The sequence below is a fragment of the Electrophorus electricus genome, chromosome 4, assembly GCF_041902795.1.
Source record: "Electrophorus electricus isolate QZ-2024a chromosome 4, ASM4190279v1, whole genome shotgun sequence".
Lineage (NCBI taxonomy): Eukaryota > Metazoa > Chordata > Actinopteri > Gymnotiformes > Gymnotidae > Electrophorus > Electrophorus electricus.
In genome coordinates, this window is record NC_137500.1 from 34,513,525 (window position 1) to 34,530,152 (window position 16,628).

At 43.2% G+C, this 16,628-nt stretch overlaps 2 protein-coding genes across 18 annotated transcripts in view; both read left to right on the top strand.

Annotated features, from left to right (window-relative positions):
- Nucleotides 1-2,653, top strand: part of LOC113590629 (plakophilin-4-like) — a 69,934-nt gene extending 67,281 nt beyond the window's left edge. For 14 of the 16 annotated variants that reach the window (XM_035523771.2, XM_081713453.1, XM_081713452.1 and 11 more), the window contains 4 exons: nt 141-258; nt 517-645; nt 1,017-1,090; nt 1,688-2,653. In XM_035523771.2, coding sequence (XP_035379664.1) covers nt 141-258; nt 517-645; nt 1,017-1,090; nt 1,688-1,930 — 564 coding nt within the window. In that variant the 3' untranslated portion in view covers nt 1,931-2,653. The remainder of the gene's footprint in view (nt 1-140; nt 259-516; nt 646-1,016; nt 1,091-1,687) is intronic. The other 2 variants (XM_081713448.1, XM_081713449.1) reach the window with 1 other exon arrangement.
- Nucleotides 2,654-3,107: 454 nt separating this feature from the next.
- Nucleotides 3,108-16,580, top strand: slc37a1 (solute carrier family 37 member 1). 2 transcript variants are annotated; one of them, XM_027030840.3, is made up of 20 exons: nt 3,108-3,266; nt 4,266-4,496; nt 6,675-6,756; nt 7,473-7,578; nt 7,996-8,074; nt 8,519-8,654; nt 8,893-8,969; nt 9,361-9,527; nt 10,194-10,246; nt 10,561-10,644; nt 10,825-10,953; nt 11,193-11,283; nt 11,405-11,467; nt 11,765-11,850; nt 12,072-12,120; nt 12,316-12,389; nt 12,490-12,568; nt 14,046-14,143; nt 14,250-14,314; nt 14,418-16,580. In XM_027030840.3, the coding sequence occupies exons 2-20, from the start codon at nt 4,441-4,443 to the stop codon at nt 14,431-14,433; spliced, it is 1,590 nt and encodes a 529-aa protein (XP_026886641.2). In that variant the 5' UTR covers nt 3,108-3,266; nt 4,266-4,440; the 3' UTR covers nt 14,434-16,580. The 2 variants fall into 2 exon arrangements, with proteins under 2 accessions (XP_026886641.2, XP_081569584.1); XM_081713458.1 differs by lacking the exons at nt 11,765-11,850; nt 12,072-12,120.
- The last annotated feature ends 48 nt before the right edge of the window (nt 16,581-16,628 follow it).

A 16,628-nucleotide genomic window follows, 5' to 3' on the forward strand; every position in this document is an offset into this window, starting at 1 on the left:
GTGTGTGTGTGTGTGTGTGTGTGTGTGTGTGTGTGTGTGTGTGTGTACTGTTACACTTATTAGTTTGTGCCTATGAACATCCATATGATGTAATACCCTGGCAGAAGCGTGAGAGAGCTCAGAGCTGTTTCCTGTTGCAGGATGGCTGGAATCAAAACCACTTCTTGACTCCTGTGTCCACTCTGGAGCGAGACCGCTTCAAGTCCCAGCCTACGTTACCCTCCACTTCCATTCAGATGTCTCCAGTCCACCAGACAAGTAGGCTTCCCTGCGTCTTATTGGAAATAACGGCCATTTATTTGCCTTTGAGAACGTTTGAGTTTTGGTGTAAAGCGAAAAACACACACACCACACACACACAAACATGGAGGTTTCCTTCAGTTTCTAGCAGCTTCTCCAAAATATTCTAGCTTGTCTTGTCATCACTGAATGGGAAAGCAACAGTGCCCTCATGTGTTTAATCTCTGTCACAGATCCTTTGAAATAGTAACATGAATGAATGAATTTTCTCTGCAGCGGTCAGCGTAACCTCATCCCCAGCTGTGCTGGGCATTAAGGAACAATGCTCAGATTACCAGAGGACGCAGCCATCTATGCAATTTTATAACTACCAAGGAGACAGTGTTCACAAAACCCCATACACAGGTGGGAAAGGGCAGCTCAAAATAAAATTAATTCTGGTTTAAGAGTTGGGTAGTAAAGTTGTTTGCAGTCTGAGATTATATTACTGTTGATCTGGGAAATGTGCCGTAAGCATTTACTGTCGTCAGTGATTTACACGGGCGTTTTTCCCCAATAACCAGTATTTTCTTTAGAAATAAATTGAATGGAATATGGGATATAAGGTGTGTAATAAAATCAGATGTGAGCATGTCCGATGGCCTGTGGCCATACTTGTTTTGGCTTGTTTTCTGGAGCTGGTTTAAGCAGCACTCCGCAGTAAAGAGCACTTGGGCGTAACCCTGTCAGCCAAGAGCCCAAAGCAGAATGGCTGACCTACTGTGGGTCTGTTTCAGGGTCTGTGAAAGCATCTCCCTTTTACATCAGCTCCTATTCCTCGCCTAGCAGAGAGGAGTCGAGGAGAGCCCAGGTGAGTCCCAGCCAAGGGGTGCTCTCCATTCACCACACTTCACTCACACTCCAGCATCATAGCTACTAGTGCAAATAAAAGCCAGTGGAACCAGTTGCCAAGATGTCAGCTGGGGAATTCTTAACCGATCACTACTGCCTTCTTGCTAGCATATTATGACTTTTCAGCAAATAATTCCTTTAAACCCTGAGAGTGTTTTCACTTTCTGTGTAATTCACTTTACTGTTGGTGGGGCAGTTCAGTTGTAAACAATTTAAGTGGAAAAAATGCATGAGACAGATGCTGTATCGCAGGACATTTAAAGTGCTGACATGCTGAAAGAAGAGATGATGAGAGATGAGATGACAGAGGTGTAAAACAAAGCAGGACATGGAGACTATAGCAGAGCCATGTAATGTATGAAAGGAAGACAGACACAACCTGTGTGAGCTGCACAGAGCTGCTTTCACTTCCACTGTGATCTCTCTGTATCAGAGGTTATGGATTAGTTTCAATCCAGTTTCAGATGAGTCCACTCCACTGCAGTCCAACTCCAGCTGTCCTGTGTGTCCTGAGGCGTTGCTCATTGATTGTGTGTCGTGTGTGATGTGTCCTCAGCATATGTACTACGGCGATGAGGGTGGTGCGAGGAATTATGAGCAGTATCGGATGTACCTTCAGTCTCCCCAGGGCTACGAGGAGCCGTACCTGGAGCAGGCTGTGCAGTACTCCACGGCTGACTACACCACACAGCCCCACGCCCTCAAAACCACCACCAACTACGTGGACTTCTACTCCACCACACGGAGAGCCTCGTATCGGACCGAGCAGTACCCGGGCTCGCCGGACTCCTGGGTGTAGAGAAGGCAGAGACGCTCAGACTGTTCCACAAACATGAAAAGAGAACTTTAGAACTGCGCTTTTGATTTTAAGTTGAATTTCTGAATGTGGCTGATGGAAAGACAAAAATGTTTAGCCAAAGAAGGAAAAGATGGAATGTGTGGTTTTATATACCGAAGAAGAAAGGTAGAACCATGGTGCGTGCGTGTGAGTGTGTGGGAACAGTATGCAAATGCTGTGAATCTGTGGACCAGAGTTCTGCTCAGACTGGCTAATTAGATTATTTTCCTGTATGGAAATGCTGATAACGGGTTTGATGTAGGACTGGGTGAAGTGCAGAAATGCAGAAAGGTTTTGCGTGAGTAAATCAGAAAGGTTGTTTGTATGTGCTTAGGGTGGAAGTGATCATGAACCCATACCTGAAAAGAAAAAAGATGATGATTATTGATATTAACAATGATTAAATAATGATCTAATTACTAGTTTATACAGAAGGAACAAAATTGTATCGTATTTCTTGTTGAGATTGTGAATGCCACAGAGTCTTGTACATTTCTTTCAGAATATTGTAAATATAGAAGAGAGATAAAATGGCACCTGGTTTATGCTCTTGTGTGCTGGAGACTTGTGCCATGTTAAAGAGACATAGAATTCCATAATCCAGAGCCAAGGGCAGGATTGGCATCATAATCCTACAGTCAATCTGATGTAATAAAAATTTCATCTTTGTTTTTTTTTATAAAAGTGTTGCATACTTTCATTCTGTGTGTAGTCCATGATCGATAAGGGAGCCACATGTGTTCCCCAAATTTTAAAGCAATTGTTGATGTCTGCTTATGGTATTGCACTGAGAGGAGGTGGGCGTGGTGAAGGGCAGTAAATTGGAGTGCCCTTTATACGAAGAGAAAAAATTACCAAAAAATTATTTAAAACTATATGATTAGGATAAGGATAATATTTAACATTTATGTGCTTGAAATTGCATTCAAAGAATACAATTAAAACACTATCTAACTCGGGTGGTAATGATGCACTTTGAAAGTAAAAATCTAAATTTGTATGTAAAATTACCTGGAGTAATGTAATTTTTACCACCATAAAGTAGGAGACTTATGAAATTGATTTTTACATTTTTTACAAGTGTTGAAAAGAAGGACGGCTCTCTTTTCCAAAGCGCGTACGTCTGCCTACGTCACTTCCGCTTCGGGCCGCTCGTGCTCGTGCTCGTGCTCGTGCTGTCGGGTCTTCCCGTTACGCTCCGGCTGGTTCGCCGTGGCTTACACAACACGAGACGAGGAAGTCATCTGGCTAACACCAAATAACATAGACCTTCGGATAGGCGACGTGGACACTTACGGTAAGAGCATCTAAAACCTTTAAATATGGCACTGAGGGAAGAAGCCAATGGTTTCGGGATCTTCACTCTGGTCGTTGGCTAAAACTCATTCATGGCGAGATCTGCTCGCCGCCTCCTCCGGTTTCAGACGCATGAAACCAAATACATTCATCACAGACATTTTTGTTCACTGTTAAGATATAGAGCAGCGAAAATTAACTGTCATTTGTTGTCTTTGTCCGGTTTTCCATACATGTATGGGCTAGTTTCTGAAATGTTCAGCGTCCTTTGTTAAAGTTCAGGATAAATCTGGCAACAGATTTGACAACTGAACATTACTAGAGAACTAGAGAACAAACGATTCTAAATAAAGTTTCTGTGTGGTTTGACTTTTTATTATTCTTGTTATGAATGAATGCTACTTATTAATACTTAACGCTCCTATAGCTCATCTGGTAGAGCAGGTCGAACGAGGTGTTAGTCACACCAGGGTCTTGGGTTTGTTCACCCGGGAGCACACATACCATCATACTGATAAATATGTTAGTTGCTCTGGATAAGAACATCTGCCAGTAGATTTAGATGCAGCAGCTGGGTTGAAGTACTAGTAAAAGTCCTAATAGTGTCAACTGTCAAAGACGGTTGGCTCTGTATCTGCTTTCTTGTTTAGACCTGTAGAATGGATAACTACTCTGAGCTCCTATGCAAGTCTGATATAATGGAGAAGTTATACACCATGTGTATTTGCCAGAATGAGCCTGTTAAGGCTCACAAATGTTCAGTTTGTCCAGTCGGAGCAAACTCTGAACTTAAGCCATTGTTCTTGCCTTGTGCCTCTTCTCATCCAATCCAAACTGACATGTTGTCAAAAGACCCACTAGAGTAAAGCTGCTTTCCCTGTGCGCCATAGTTCACCTGAAATAAGCTTTAACTTGTAGTAGATAAGAAGAACGTCATAATTGATTGTGTCCTTTAGAAAAAAATGATCTTCTGAAATCCTTTCTCTCGCTCTCTTTCCAGGAGAAACGGTCTGAATCCAATGGAACCCACCACTGAGACATCATGTGTCTTGTGGCTGAGCTCACAGTGCCCTCTTGGTCAAAGCTGTGCACTGTGACCACATATCTGCCATTGCTGTGTCTTCTGTCTCTGTGAGGTCACCCTGCTGCCTGCTGGACTCCGCCCCATCACAGGCATGGCGCCCGTGCCCCCAGGCGTCCGCTTCCTGGCTTCCTTTAACCGGGACCAGTGGTCAGTTCACCCCACTCTCCTCGCTGTGCTACTGCCCACCACGCTCAGGCCGCTACCCACTGATCTCTTTTCTCTGCCTCAACAGGACCGTCTCTGACAACTGTCTCCTTCGGCTCAGGGCCTCGGTGTGTGTTGGCAGACACATTTGATTGGCATTTCATTATACTCTGTGTACTGCATCTCTAAGAGGAGACAAGTTAGGATCCTAGTACCTGTACATGTGAACATGCCCTAGAGCCTTTAAATTTTGCTAGGTATGTCTGTACTTGGTAGTTCCTTTTTGTTCTGTCTGATCAGGTTATTGAGCCATATGGTAATGAATTACATGCAGACCTGTTTGGGCTGGTTATGGCTAGATTCATGTGCAGACCTGACTGCCCTGGTATAGTTGGCTTGGTGTGTGTTGCTCTGTCTGTGAACATCCCAGCGGCCAGGTAAGGAAGAGTTCTGCTCAGTGAAAGATGAATAAACTTTGTAATCAGGGAAGACACCCACACATACTCATACACTGAGTGGGTCAGACTTGCTGTGGTTTCCCTTAAGATGTTCTCTAAAAGGACTAAGGGTGGAATGGTTCAGTCAAGTCTGTTTAGTATGCACCACAGCTTGCTTGAATTTCTCATTCTCGCTCATTTCCAAATCTTAGAAAATCATAGTGCCCCAAATGAGACCATTGTCTTACTGAGTATTTGTATTCGAAATTCAAATGAACTAAATCTTCCTCTTTCAGCTGTAAACAGATAAGTGTTTTGAGAGTCTGAGGAGCTAGTGTGTAGTGGGTGAAGTAAATAATCTCTTCAGGGAGTCTGGGGGCTCCAGTGGGGAGAGAGCACAGCTGTCCTGAGTTTTCTCTCTCATGCATCAATGAAATTTTAGAATGAGCTTTGTTTGCCAAGATGTCACATTAACTGAAAACTTGAGTGGGTTTTGAGTGTCACTGAAAACCAAAGAGTGACAGAGTCACTAAGGCAGTCTTGAGAAATGTGGAGATCTAGCTGTGGCCTGTAGGATGTGTGAAAGCTTCTGCTGCCATATGGCTGCATTGCTACGACTAGTCTGTCATCACTGTGACGTGTCATGTAAGTCACTGCTATTTCTGTATGTGTTTGCTATCCGTGAATCTTTATCTTTTGTATCCCATACACACCATAGGAACACAGTCCCAGCACAAGGAAATGAGACGTAGAGAGGCTGTCGGTTGAAGGTCACGCTGCCCTGAATATTGACTATATGAATAAGGAGTGTGCTATACAGAGCATTTTCAATGAGGCATTTACTACATCTTTGGTTACGTATAGTAAATAAGTGAATAGAGTGACCAGTGAATGGAGTTAGGTTATATCTGGTGTATGAGTGAAGTTTTATGTGGAGAGGGAGAGAGAGACCAACAGGCAGAAACAAGAGCTAAGAGCTCATGAGTATTTCATGTGGCAGAGACCCCACAGAGTAATGTGACCCTGGATGAAGGAACTCCTACTGTATTCATGTCAGTCCCGTTTACACTGAGGAAAAACTGAGCTAATACGAGCCCTGTAAAAGCACTGCAGGTGTTGGAGCTCAGCGTGGTGGCGTGGCAGGCTCTTCTGGTTCTCAGCCAGCCTGGACCCAGCCAAGTGCAGCCTGTGTTCAGGTTGGACTTTTCACAAGTCCTTGGCAAGTGCTTACTTGTTTGCTAGACATACAAGACCATGTGCAGGGCTGGGTGGAGAGTGGGTGTGAAGGACAGCTTACATTTCCGGGCTAGTTAAATATCTCCAAGCTTCCTTACTCTGTTTGCATGTTTCTGGCTTGCCCATGGTATTGGGGTCAATTTCCAAACCACAGGCCCAAAATGAACCAACTAAAAGAAATGGCTTTTTTTCTGCATTTCTGCAACAGCATGTTTGCTGATCTTTGTCAGAGACCTCTCTTTCTGGCCATAGCTTTGAGCCACAGAGCTTGGCCACAGCTCAGAAGAGCAGGTGTTTGAGCCTAACTGATCACTGCTGCGCTGGAGACTGCCACTGAATCCAGGCTGCTCCTGGAAGACTATTTCAACTTTTGATAGTATCTAAATGTAGAAGTTCTCTCTTCTCTTTCTAGCTTTCCTTTAATGACTGTTTGTGTGTGTGTCTCTGTGTGTGTCTCTGTGTGTGTGTGTGTGTCTCTGTGTGTGTGTGTGTACATGCATGCGTGCAGGTATCGAGCCTTCACCTTTGCCCTCACCTTCCTGCTCTACACCAGCTTCCACCTGTCCCGGAAACCCATCAGCATCGTCAAGGTAACCATAAACCAACCGCCCCTCTCTGCAGTCAAACAGTCTGAGTAACGGACTCCAGTCTGTCTGTGGACACTGCCATAGGGCAAGAGCACTCTGAAATGAACATTAGACGTCTCACTGATGTTTCATAATTATAGCACACACAGACCCAGAAATGGAAAGTGACATTCTGTGCTTTGCCCAATGTGCAGAGAACAGTTTTAACAGTTTTAAGTTAAGTTTTAACATCTGCTTTCTGAAAGAGCCTAACAAAGTGCTTACCACCACTTACTCTAGCTACCATTGTCACTGGCATCATGAATTCCACAGAGAATCACCTACATGGAAGGATGCCCACAGAGTGACGGAGCTCTGTAACACCAGCGTATGTGATGGTGGAGCTGACGGAGCAGTAGTACCAGTCTCTCAGTAGTAGTATTGATCTAGCCTCACGTTCCCCTGTCCTGTAAACAGCCTGGGATAGGGGGTGGGAGTTAGGGACACAACTGTTTGGGGTTAAAGTTAAAGGGTTGCTTTAATGTTGCCAAAATGCCAAACTCAAATTTTGTAGAACCGTCCTTTATTTTCCTGATTTTCTGTGGTGCCTCCCAGATGGTCTGACCAGCAATGATTCGGTGCTGGCAACATTAGCAAGCTCATGTGAATGGTTGTTGCTACTCCTAAAGCACTCAAATGCTTATGTATGTGTGCCTGGGTGGTGGTGGTGTTTTGTTTAGAGCGAACTACACAAGAACTGTTCACTGCTCAGGGAGCTGCCCACTGACAGCAGCCCTCAACAGCTCAGCCTTCCTGTGGAAACAGACTGCAGCTGGAAGCCATTTGGTAAATCGCTCTCTCTCTGTCTCTGTCGCTCTCTTTCACTCTCTTACCCTTCCGCTGTCATGCGATGTCTCCTGCGCTCTCTTTCTCCTCTAAGGCAGTCTCGCTCTCTCACTTCTGAGGCCTGTCCAATGTTCTTCCTGTTGTCTGTAATCTTTTTTTTCCCCATCTCTCTGTCAGTCTCAGTGCAAATTAATGCTATCAACACTATCAAAGAAAACTGGCAGTAGTCTCTACACTTCATAACATTAGCAAAGAAAACTGGCAGAGCAAGAGTCTCTACACATGGCTTATGACTGTTTGTTCTGTGGTCAACAAAACCATCACTTCCTCTTCTTATTTGTCTTTTAGCCATCTTTGCTAACCATTCGTTCACTTTTATATCCGTGTGTGTGTGTTTGTGCGTGTGTTTACACACAGATAAAGGCAATTATAAGCAGTTGTTGGGAACAATGGACTATTCCTTTCTGTGTGCTTATGCAGTAGGAATGTACCTGAGGTAAGATCCAGTGCTCCCTGCTGTAACCCTGCTCCTACCCTAGTGCTCCTGCCCTAAGGAAACACTCCATTCTAAGCTATTAAAAAAATAATAACTACATGGTTTGTTTTTGTCTTCTGAAAGATATAAAGATACAGCCCTGACAATGCTTATTTTGTACAAATATGGCAGTGTTTACCATTAACTTTAAGGAGTGGATTTGACTGCAGGGCGCTGCGTTCGTTCCACCACTCAGTCCTCCTGTAAACATACTTGAAATTTGAGAGATGCAAAACACATGCTTGCTTTTGTTGACATCATCTGTTGCTTTCAAAAAAAAAAAAAGCTAGGAACCCAAGAAATACACACACACACACACACGGACACGCTCTCAAACACGCGTGTGCGCGCACGCCCGTCTCCTTCTGGCCCAGCGCTGCCATAACGCGATGGTTCCTCTTCTAGTGGGATCATTGGCGAGCGTCTCCCCATCCGCCTGTACCTGACGGTGGGTATGCTGACCAGCGGACTCTTCACCTGCCTCTTCGGCCTGGGCTATGTCTACAACATTCACAGCCTGGGCTTCTACATCTTTGCCCAGGTGAGCTTTTACTAATGCACACCCACACACATTGCATGGACTTATGGTTTTATGTGTGTGTGGCTTTTGTTCTTTTTTAGGGATAGGCATCCGCAATTAAATGTTTCTCTTGTGTTATGCAAGTTTCTCTCTCTCTCTCTCTCATGTATTACATATAAAATATCTTTTTCCTCTCTATTTCCATCCTTAATCTGCTCGTTCTCCCCCCGTTTTCAATCCTCACTCCCTCTTGTTACAGATTGCCAACGGTCTAGTGCAGACAACTGGCTGGCCCAGTGTGGTAACGTGCATTGGGAACTGGTTTGGGAAGGGCAGGTGAGGGGCTGAATTCTTTACTGTATTATGTATAATGAGGAAACCGCCTAAACCACACAAATCTGTCGTCCCGGTGACAGGTCCCATTGTGTGAAGCGGAGCACGTCTGTCACTGTGGGCTGTTGTTTATTTTTACCCTTGGGGGTAATTGCTGGGGTGGTAATTTTTCATTTAAAGAAATTCCTTATTGTTAATTAATGTTTTTATTTTTACTACTGGCGTATGTATTTACAGCTACTTGGTTATTTATAAATAAATAAGTATCTCATGAACAAACCTTATTAAACACTATTATCTTGTGAATGTAGCAACAAATACCATTTTAGACAAGTTTTGGTCATGGCTGCTCTTGGCCCTGATGTGGTGTGTGTTTGCTATGGTGTGTGATCAGGAGGGGTCTGATCATGGGACTGTGGAACTCCCATACTTCTGTGGGGAACATTCTGGGCTCTCTGATCGCGGGATACTACGTGTCCTCTAACTGGGGCCTGTCCTTCATCGTCCCCGGCATCATCATCGCCGTCATGGGAATCATTTGCTTCCTCTTCCTCATCGAGCGTGAGTGCTTTCAGCTGGCGCTCAGTTTGACTGAATGTTGTCCCCCGTTTAAGGTCAAGCAGACCTGGCTGTATGCATAGTGCTCCCAGCAGGACCGTGTGGTATATGTTGTTTGTTATTTGCTTTTGCAGTGTTTGCTATTGCACTTGCAAATGAGGCCTCTTACAGACCTCAGAATGTTTGTCTTGTGCTGTGAGCGTCCTGAACAATCACATACATTGTAAGGGATTGCTCTGTTCATGAGCACTGGCATTCTTGTGACCTGTGAACAGTTTCAGTGATGGTGATTACAGCAGTTAATCATGTCATGTTAGTATTCACCAATGTGCTTTCATCTTTTGCAAGATATATCACGCACACAGCAGTTACATCATAGGATTTTTGGCTATATTGTGCAGGCCTAGGTGTCATTAAAAATTTGATTTGATCCTTTTTAATATTAGATAAGTATAATACGCATGCCAATGCATATTAGGATTGTCATCAATGTAAGCTAAAACAAGAACATTCAAACATGTCAACTAGTATGTGTGATGATAGATGATCACTTGCCCTCTATCCTTTTGTCATTTGGTGTGTGTGTGCGCATGCATATGTGCTTAGTCCTACGTGTGTGATAGTAATGCAAGTGGATTGATTTTTTTTTTTTCTGTTGTTTTTTCACAGACCCCAATGATCTGAAGAGTGTTGGAGCTCAGAACACCGAAAACAGTAACCAAGCAAGTCCATCTTTCCCCTTTGTGTGTGTGTGTGTGTGTGTGTGTGTGATCGAGAGAGTAAGAGAGAGCGCATACTTATAGGATTAGGATTAAGGCTAATGATGGTTAGGTATGAGCATTCAAATTCCACTGTTGTTTCCATAGCAACTGTCTCCATGGAACACCTGGAAAACAGAACAGAGAGCACTTACAGAAAATGCAAATTTAATATGTAATGTTCATGCATGCTCATTCTTTCTTTCTCTCTCTCGCTCTCTCTCTCTCTCTCCCCCCTCTTTCCCTCACACACACAAATACGCACACTCAATAATCAGTTGTGTTCATGGCAGAAGAGCTGGAGCAGCGTTAATGGCCATAAACACCTGTACTTGCAGTACAAGCAAGAAGCCAAAGTTCAAGTAAGACTTCCACACCTGTGCATTAACCCTTTCCCCATCAGCTCCCTGTCTTTAAGGGTGTTGCATTGTGTGTGTGTGTGTGTGTGTGTGTGTGTGTGTGTGTGTGTGTGTGTGTGTGTGTGTGTGTGTGTGTGTGTGTGTGTGTGTGTGTGTGTGTGTGTGTGTGTGTGTGTGTATCAGAGCTCAGATACAGAGTTGCTCCTGGGACAGGACAGCACAGGCGTGTGTGTTCCTGTGCAGCAGATTGTGGTGGTGAAGAGTGGGGCGGAGCCATCGGCCATTAGCTTCATGGGCGCCTTGCATATACCAGTGAGTGCTGTGCCCACATACCCCCACAAGCCACCTGCCCATACCACATGCCATGCCCCCTCCTAGAGACAAGCGTTAGAAAAATCACTCCATCCTGTCTGTGCATTCATGAATCTATACATACATTGATCCCTCGAAAAATTGTCTGCATTCCCTTAGTGTGTGTGTGTGTGTGTGTGTGTGTGTGTGTGTGTGTGCGCGCACGCGCGCATCACTCTCTGTCTGAACTCCATGTGCAGGGCGTGGTGGAATTCTCCCTCTGTCTGCTGTTTGCCAAGCTTGTCAGCTACACTTTCCTGTTCTGGCTGCCCCTTTATATCACTAAAGCAGGTGAGTTGGAGGAACACACACATACAGAGAGAGAGAGAGACCTGTGTGTGTGAAATTGGAATGTTGAGGGCTTGTTGGTTATTGATATGTAGGACAAAGTTTTTGTCTTCCTTTTTCTTAGCTCATCTTGACGCAAAGAAAGCAGGAGATCTCTCCACCCTGTTTGACGTGGGAGGAATTATCGGTATGTTGAGTCACCTGCTCTGTGTTTAGTATGAGTGGGGATGAGTTCTTTTCAGTACTGAACAAGGACACGTGGGATCTAACTTCACATTTCCTGCTATATCAATCAGATTTACCAGTACAATTTGAGATGGTTCCTGATCATTGGTTGAATCTTTGAACAGTGTATTTTAAACCGAGTTGAAAAGATTCCTTTTCTTGTCCACGTTCGTATTAATTATTTTACACTTTTGTATACATGTTGCTTATGTTTATTAGTAATGGAATGGTGTGTCTGCATGTGTCTGCGCATGTGTAGGTGGTATTCTGGCGGGTGTTGTCTCAGATAAGCTCGGAAAGAGAGCCACTACATGTGCCATAATGCTGCTATTGGCTGCACCAACAGTATGTGTCTACTGCCCCCTGGAGGAAGGGCATGCAATTACACTAAACACAGTTTCCCTGTTAGAGAAACAACAACCAGGTTTTCTCTGTTTGACAGCATGTGTACACAGTATCCTATTGCAGTTGACTTAACACAAGGCACTATTGTTACATTTACATGTCTTGTATACATTATTACATTTCCATATGTTGTGGTTGCAACTGATGCTACTGTTTTCTAGTTGTATGGCTTTTCCATGATGAGCCAGTTTGGCCCAGGGCCTACTATTGGTAAGACCACCTGTAACAAACAACACTGAACATATAAGCCAAACACAGCTCATTCTTTAGGATTTACAGTGTACTGAACATTCGATCCATGTTACTGGTGCTTCAGTCAGCTGACATTGAATGAAACTGCGAATGCTATTTCCTGAAGGCAGTGTGCAGTTTGTGTGAAATTTTAAAGTGTGTTTTTGGTCGTAGGTATGCTGCTGGTATGTGGTGGATTAGTTAATGGACCTTATGCCCTCATCACAACAGCTGTGTCTGCTGATCTGGTGAGTGAGAAAGTGTTAAGAGAACCTTTTATGGGCTCTGGTGTATTTTTGTGTCCTATGTCTTTTCTGTGCTGACCCTTGTGAACTTTCCAACTTCCAGGGAACCCACAAGAGTCTAAAAGGTAATGCGAGGGCTCTGTCCACAGTCACAGCCATTATCGATGGGACAGGCTCTGTTGGTACGTGGATCAGACCTCTTCTATCTTAACATTTTAAGCCTATGGTTTTCATAGCTAGCTTCCAATTTTGTAAATAACCATGCTGTTTAGTATTAATACAAATTAAGTCAGATGTAGTAGTCCATGCATTCTTCAACAGAGACTAGGGTTAAGCTCAATATATTGAAATTCCTTAACAGTGCCTGTGCTGTTGGAGCACGTCTTTACTGTACTGCATTTAGCTCATAAAGGGCATAATGAGTAAAGGGCAAACGTTGGTCATTTTAGGAGTAAACGGTAAATCTGCCTGCAGTGAACAGCATTCATATGGCTACAGCATCTTTTGTCTTTTGCTAGAGTTACAGCTTCGATTTTTGCTTTAACCACTCTGTGCGCTTCGGATTATCTCCATCCGCTGAGCTCCTTATGAAAGTCCCAGTTGATCCTGTGGTTGTACTGGAGTTGAAGAGGTTAATCAGCTTCACTAACCTCTTAATGTGAATCATGTTCCGTTCCAAATTATTTGCTTTAGCAAAATTGTTCCTGGTATAGTCATGCCATTAAAGCTACGTTGAAACTGAATTGAATAATTTCAGTTGTCTGTAAAAGAGCAGTAACAATCCCAAGTTGCCTGCAAAGATTACAATAAGGGGCTGGCTGAAGAGTTAGCCAATGTTGTCAGCTTCTGGCTGAGCCTCTAAGTGAAGCTGTAGTTCCTGCATCATGTTGTGTGTCTGGCTGAGGTAATAGGAAATTGGAGCAACAGTTTCTGGACTCATGACAGCATTACAAGGATTCTGGGAGGTGTTCTATAGACCTTTCGCTGGAAAGGCTCAAACTTGTTTGACCAGGAGGCGAGTCGCCCTCTCCTAGTGTTCTGAGAAGCAGAACATTAACATTACGTGGAAGTTTCCATGCTTCTCCCTCTGCAGCGTGATTTACTCAAATGAAAGTCTAGTTCATTGCCTTTGTGTTATGCTATCATTAGAAATACTAATCAATTAGGAACCAAGTAAACAAAATAAGTATGGCAAATCAGTGTGTATAATTGATCAAAATATACAAACGATCGCATTTTAAAAGAATAAATGATTGTTAAAGAATGAATTTGGATCAAACAAGCTCAAAACATTTTCTTAGTAATAAACGTGTGAAAGGTGAAAGGTTTTCTTTTATGATGGTAGGAATAAAATGGCTTCAGCTATAACACGGAAGCCCAATCTATGATAGTAAACTTCGTTCATTTTAATTTTGCTCTGTTCTAAAGGGCTAGCCATGGCTGCTTTCATGCAGGTGGAGCATTTTAACTTGCTATGTGAGTGTAAGCAATTGGCACAGTTGAAGATGACATTCTAACTGTCCAAGATTGGTGCCAAAGTATTTAGGATCCAAAAGAAACATAAAACGATTGTTCTTGGAAAATGATAAAGAAACCAAAAAGGTCTTTCTCTTCCTGGTCATCACTGTGACTCCCTCCCCTTTCCTTCGGGCCCTGTAGGCGCTGCGTTGGGCCCCCTGCTGGCCGGACTGCTGTCTGCACACGGCTGGGATCAGGTGTTCTACATGCTCATGACGGCAGACTTTTTGGCACTGCTGGTGAGTCCTGCCCAGAGCAGATGTGGGCTGTAACACTGACCGCATACGTATACGCACAGTCATCCTGCACGACACGCTTGACCCCTGTGCTTCGGCTCGTTTACAGCTGCTGCTCAGATTGGTGATGAAGGAACTGAGGTCTAACAAGAGCCCTCCGGGAGCTGCTGTGGAGTGAGTCCATGTTCCTCTGCTTTGTGTCTGTCTAAATCTCTAATCATAACGAAATCAATGGAAGAAACGGTATGCTCCTGATTGGTGTTTCTCTGGTTTCTAGACTAAAGGAGCACTGAGCACTTTGCACTGAGTGGGAGAGTGAGTCGAAGGAGAGGTGGAGAGGAGGCCGTGGACAGCCTCTGGCCTTTCTGCTAGATGGCCATTTGGCCCATTTCCCAATCTGGACCAGAACTGCACCTTGGCTTTGTTTTTGTCCTAAATGGATAAGACCAAAATGTCACTTGCTTTGTCTGTTTACTTCTCTGTTCCCCATTCCTGTGGCCTGTGTAGCAGACTATTACAAGTTCATGTAACTTTGTAGGGACCAGAAGCCCAGCTTTCCCTACCGGTTGACCATTAACTTGCAATAGTTAAATGAAGGAGGAAAACATAACTAATTATTAGTTATGTTATGAGGGCTAATGTACTTGTAACAAGTCCAAAATCACATTTTTGAGAATAAGTTAAATGGTACATCATTTAATGTGCGTGAATATTAATATATGAAGTAGCTTGCAGAATTCTGAGCCTATGAAAATAGTCACCATTTTAAAGTACTGCTGTAAATTTCTTGAAGTAAATATAATAGCCTGTTTACTCCCTACTCACAAATGGATATTCATTATATTCATTATCCTTTGCGATGGGAATTGAAAGATTAACTGAAGAGGTTGTGTGGGTTGTGAAGATGCACGCAAGCACGCACGCAGTGGCAGTTCAAGCTCTGTTGGTCTAAGCTGTAAATTTAAAGGCCCAGAGGAACAGCTAGCTACTGGCTGACTGCTAGGTCCGAAGGCATGTCTTAGAAACGGCATTATTACTGTATGTAAGCAGGTAAAATCGTTGCACTTTTGCATTTAGTGTTGTTGAAGAGATTCTATATATCTGCTGGTCATTACAAACTGATCTGGGTGTCTAAGACAAGGGATAACGGAAACATGGATTCACCAAGAGTTGGAGCCATTACAATAGTGCTTTCACTTTTTACCAGTACAGAAAGGTTAGCGAGGCTAACTCTAAATGAAACCAATAGGGACCACTTTGTGGAAGCTCAGCTGGACAACGCTAACCAGCCCATCAAGCTTATTGGTGTTTAGCCAACATTGTATTTAGTTGTGTTCCTGCGCAATAGTAGTTGGTAAAGAGGGAATCTTAAATACCTCTTCAGTTATTACATGCATACACACTGCTGTCTCATTCCTTCAGATCTAGTTATATTTTCCCTCTTCCCTGTTCCCAGTAATTGTGTGATGTAGAAGAATGTCCTCTCTACTTGAACCATTTAAAGCCCCTTTGAGCATTTGGATATTGGAAGGATAAACTTATTTTATGTATATATGGGTACATTCTTAATATATTGTTCATTCCCCTCTTGCTTTCTACAAACCAAAGCAAACCTTGCAAGTTATTTATATACGAATATTATATTTTCGTTATTTAAATACTGTGTCTAAAATACTGTGGTGGATATTAAGTGTACTGTTTTCTCCCTTTTTTACATTTTAGGAGTATATTGATAGGGTCATGATTGCCATGGTACTTGGCATTCATCTCATATGTGCATTCAGACAGATAAACCTCTGGCCCTTTTGGATGGGCATATATTATGCGTGTATACTGTACTGTGGTCTCGTAGAGCACTCGTGCCATGAAGACGTTTCTTCTTTGGTTTTGGTTTTTGCTCTATTTATTTGTTTTTGGCTTTTGGTTTTGCCCCCCACCATCAACTCACGAGCACGAGTCCACATTCCAGCCGGTTTGTGGGTAAAGCTCATCCTGTGTTGGCAAGCACAAATCAAAATGGAGAAGCTTGCTTCTCAATGCACCATTAACCCAGAATCTGCCTTGACTGTTATGATTGGTAAAACTGGACATTTTGCCTTTGACTTACCACTTCTCTGTTTCTGATTCAAAGGCGGTGGGCTTCTTGCTTTTATCTAGCAGTAATTATGGCACAAGCTCATTTTACTGTAGGGCACATCACACTATGGATGGGTGAATGTATCTTGTATGAAAAATGTGTGTAATGGTTTACTGGTGTCACAAGGAAATCGTGCCTTCTTTTCCTGTTAGAATGCTCTTTGTTTCTTTTTGTCTGTTTGTTCTTGACAGACTTGTCTGTAAATCCAAGGCAACATCTGAGTAGGACGTCACTGTGTAATGTTGCTTTTTACATGAATATAATTAAGTTTAATTATGAATAAAGGGAAAAAATCTGTTTCGATTTGTTTGTATGTGTGATGATCTCTATATATTCATATTATCTGTGTAA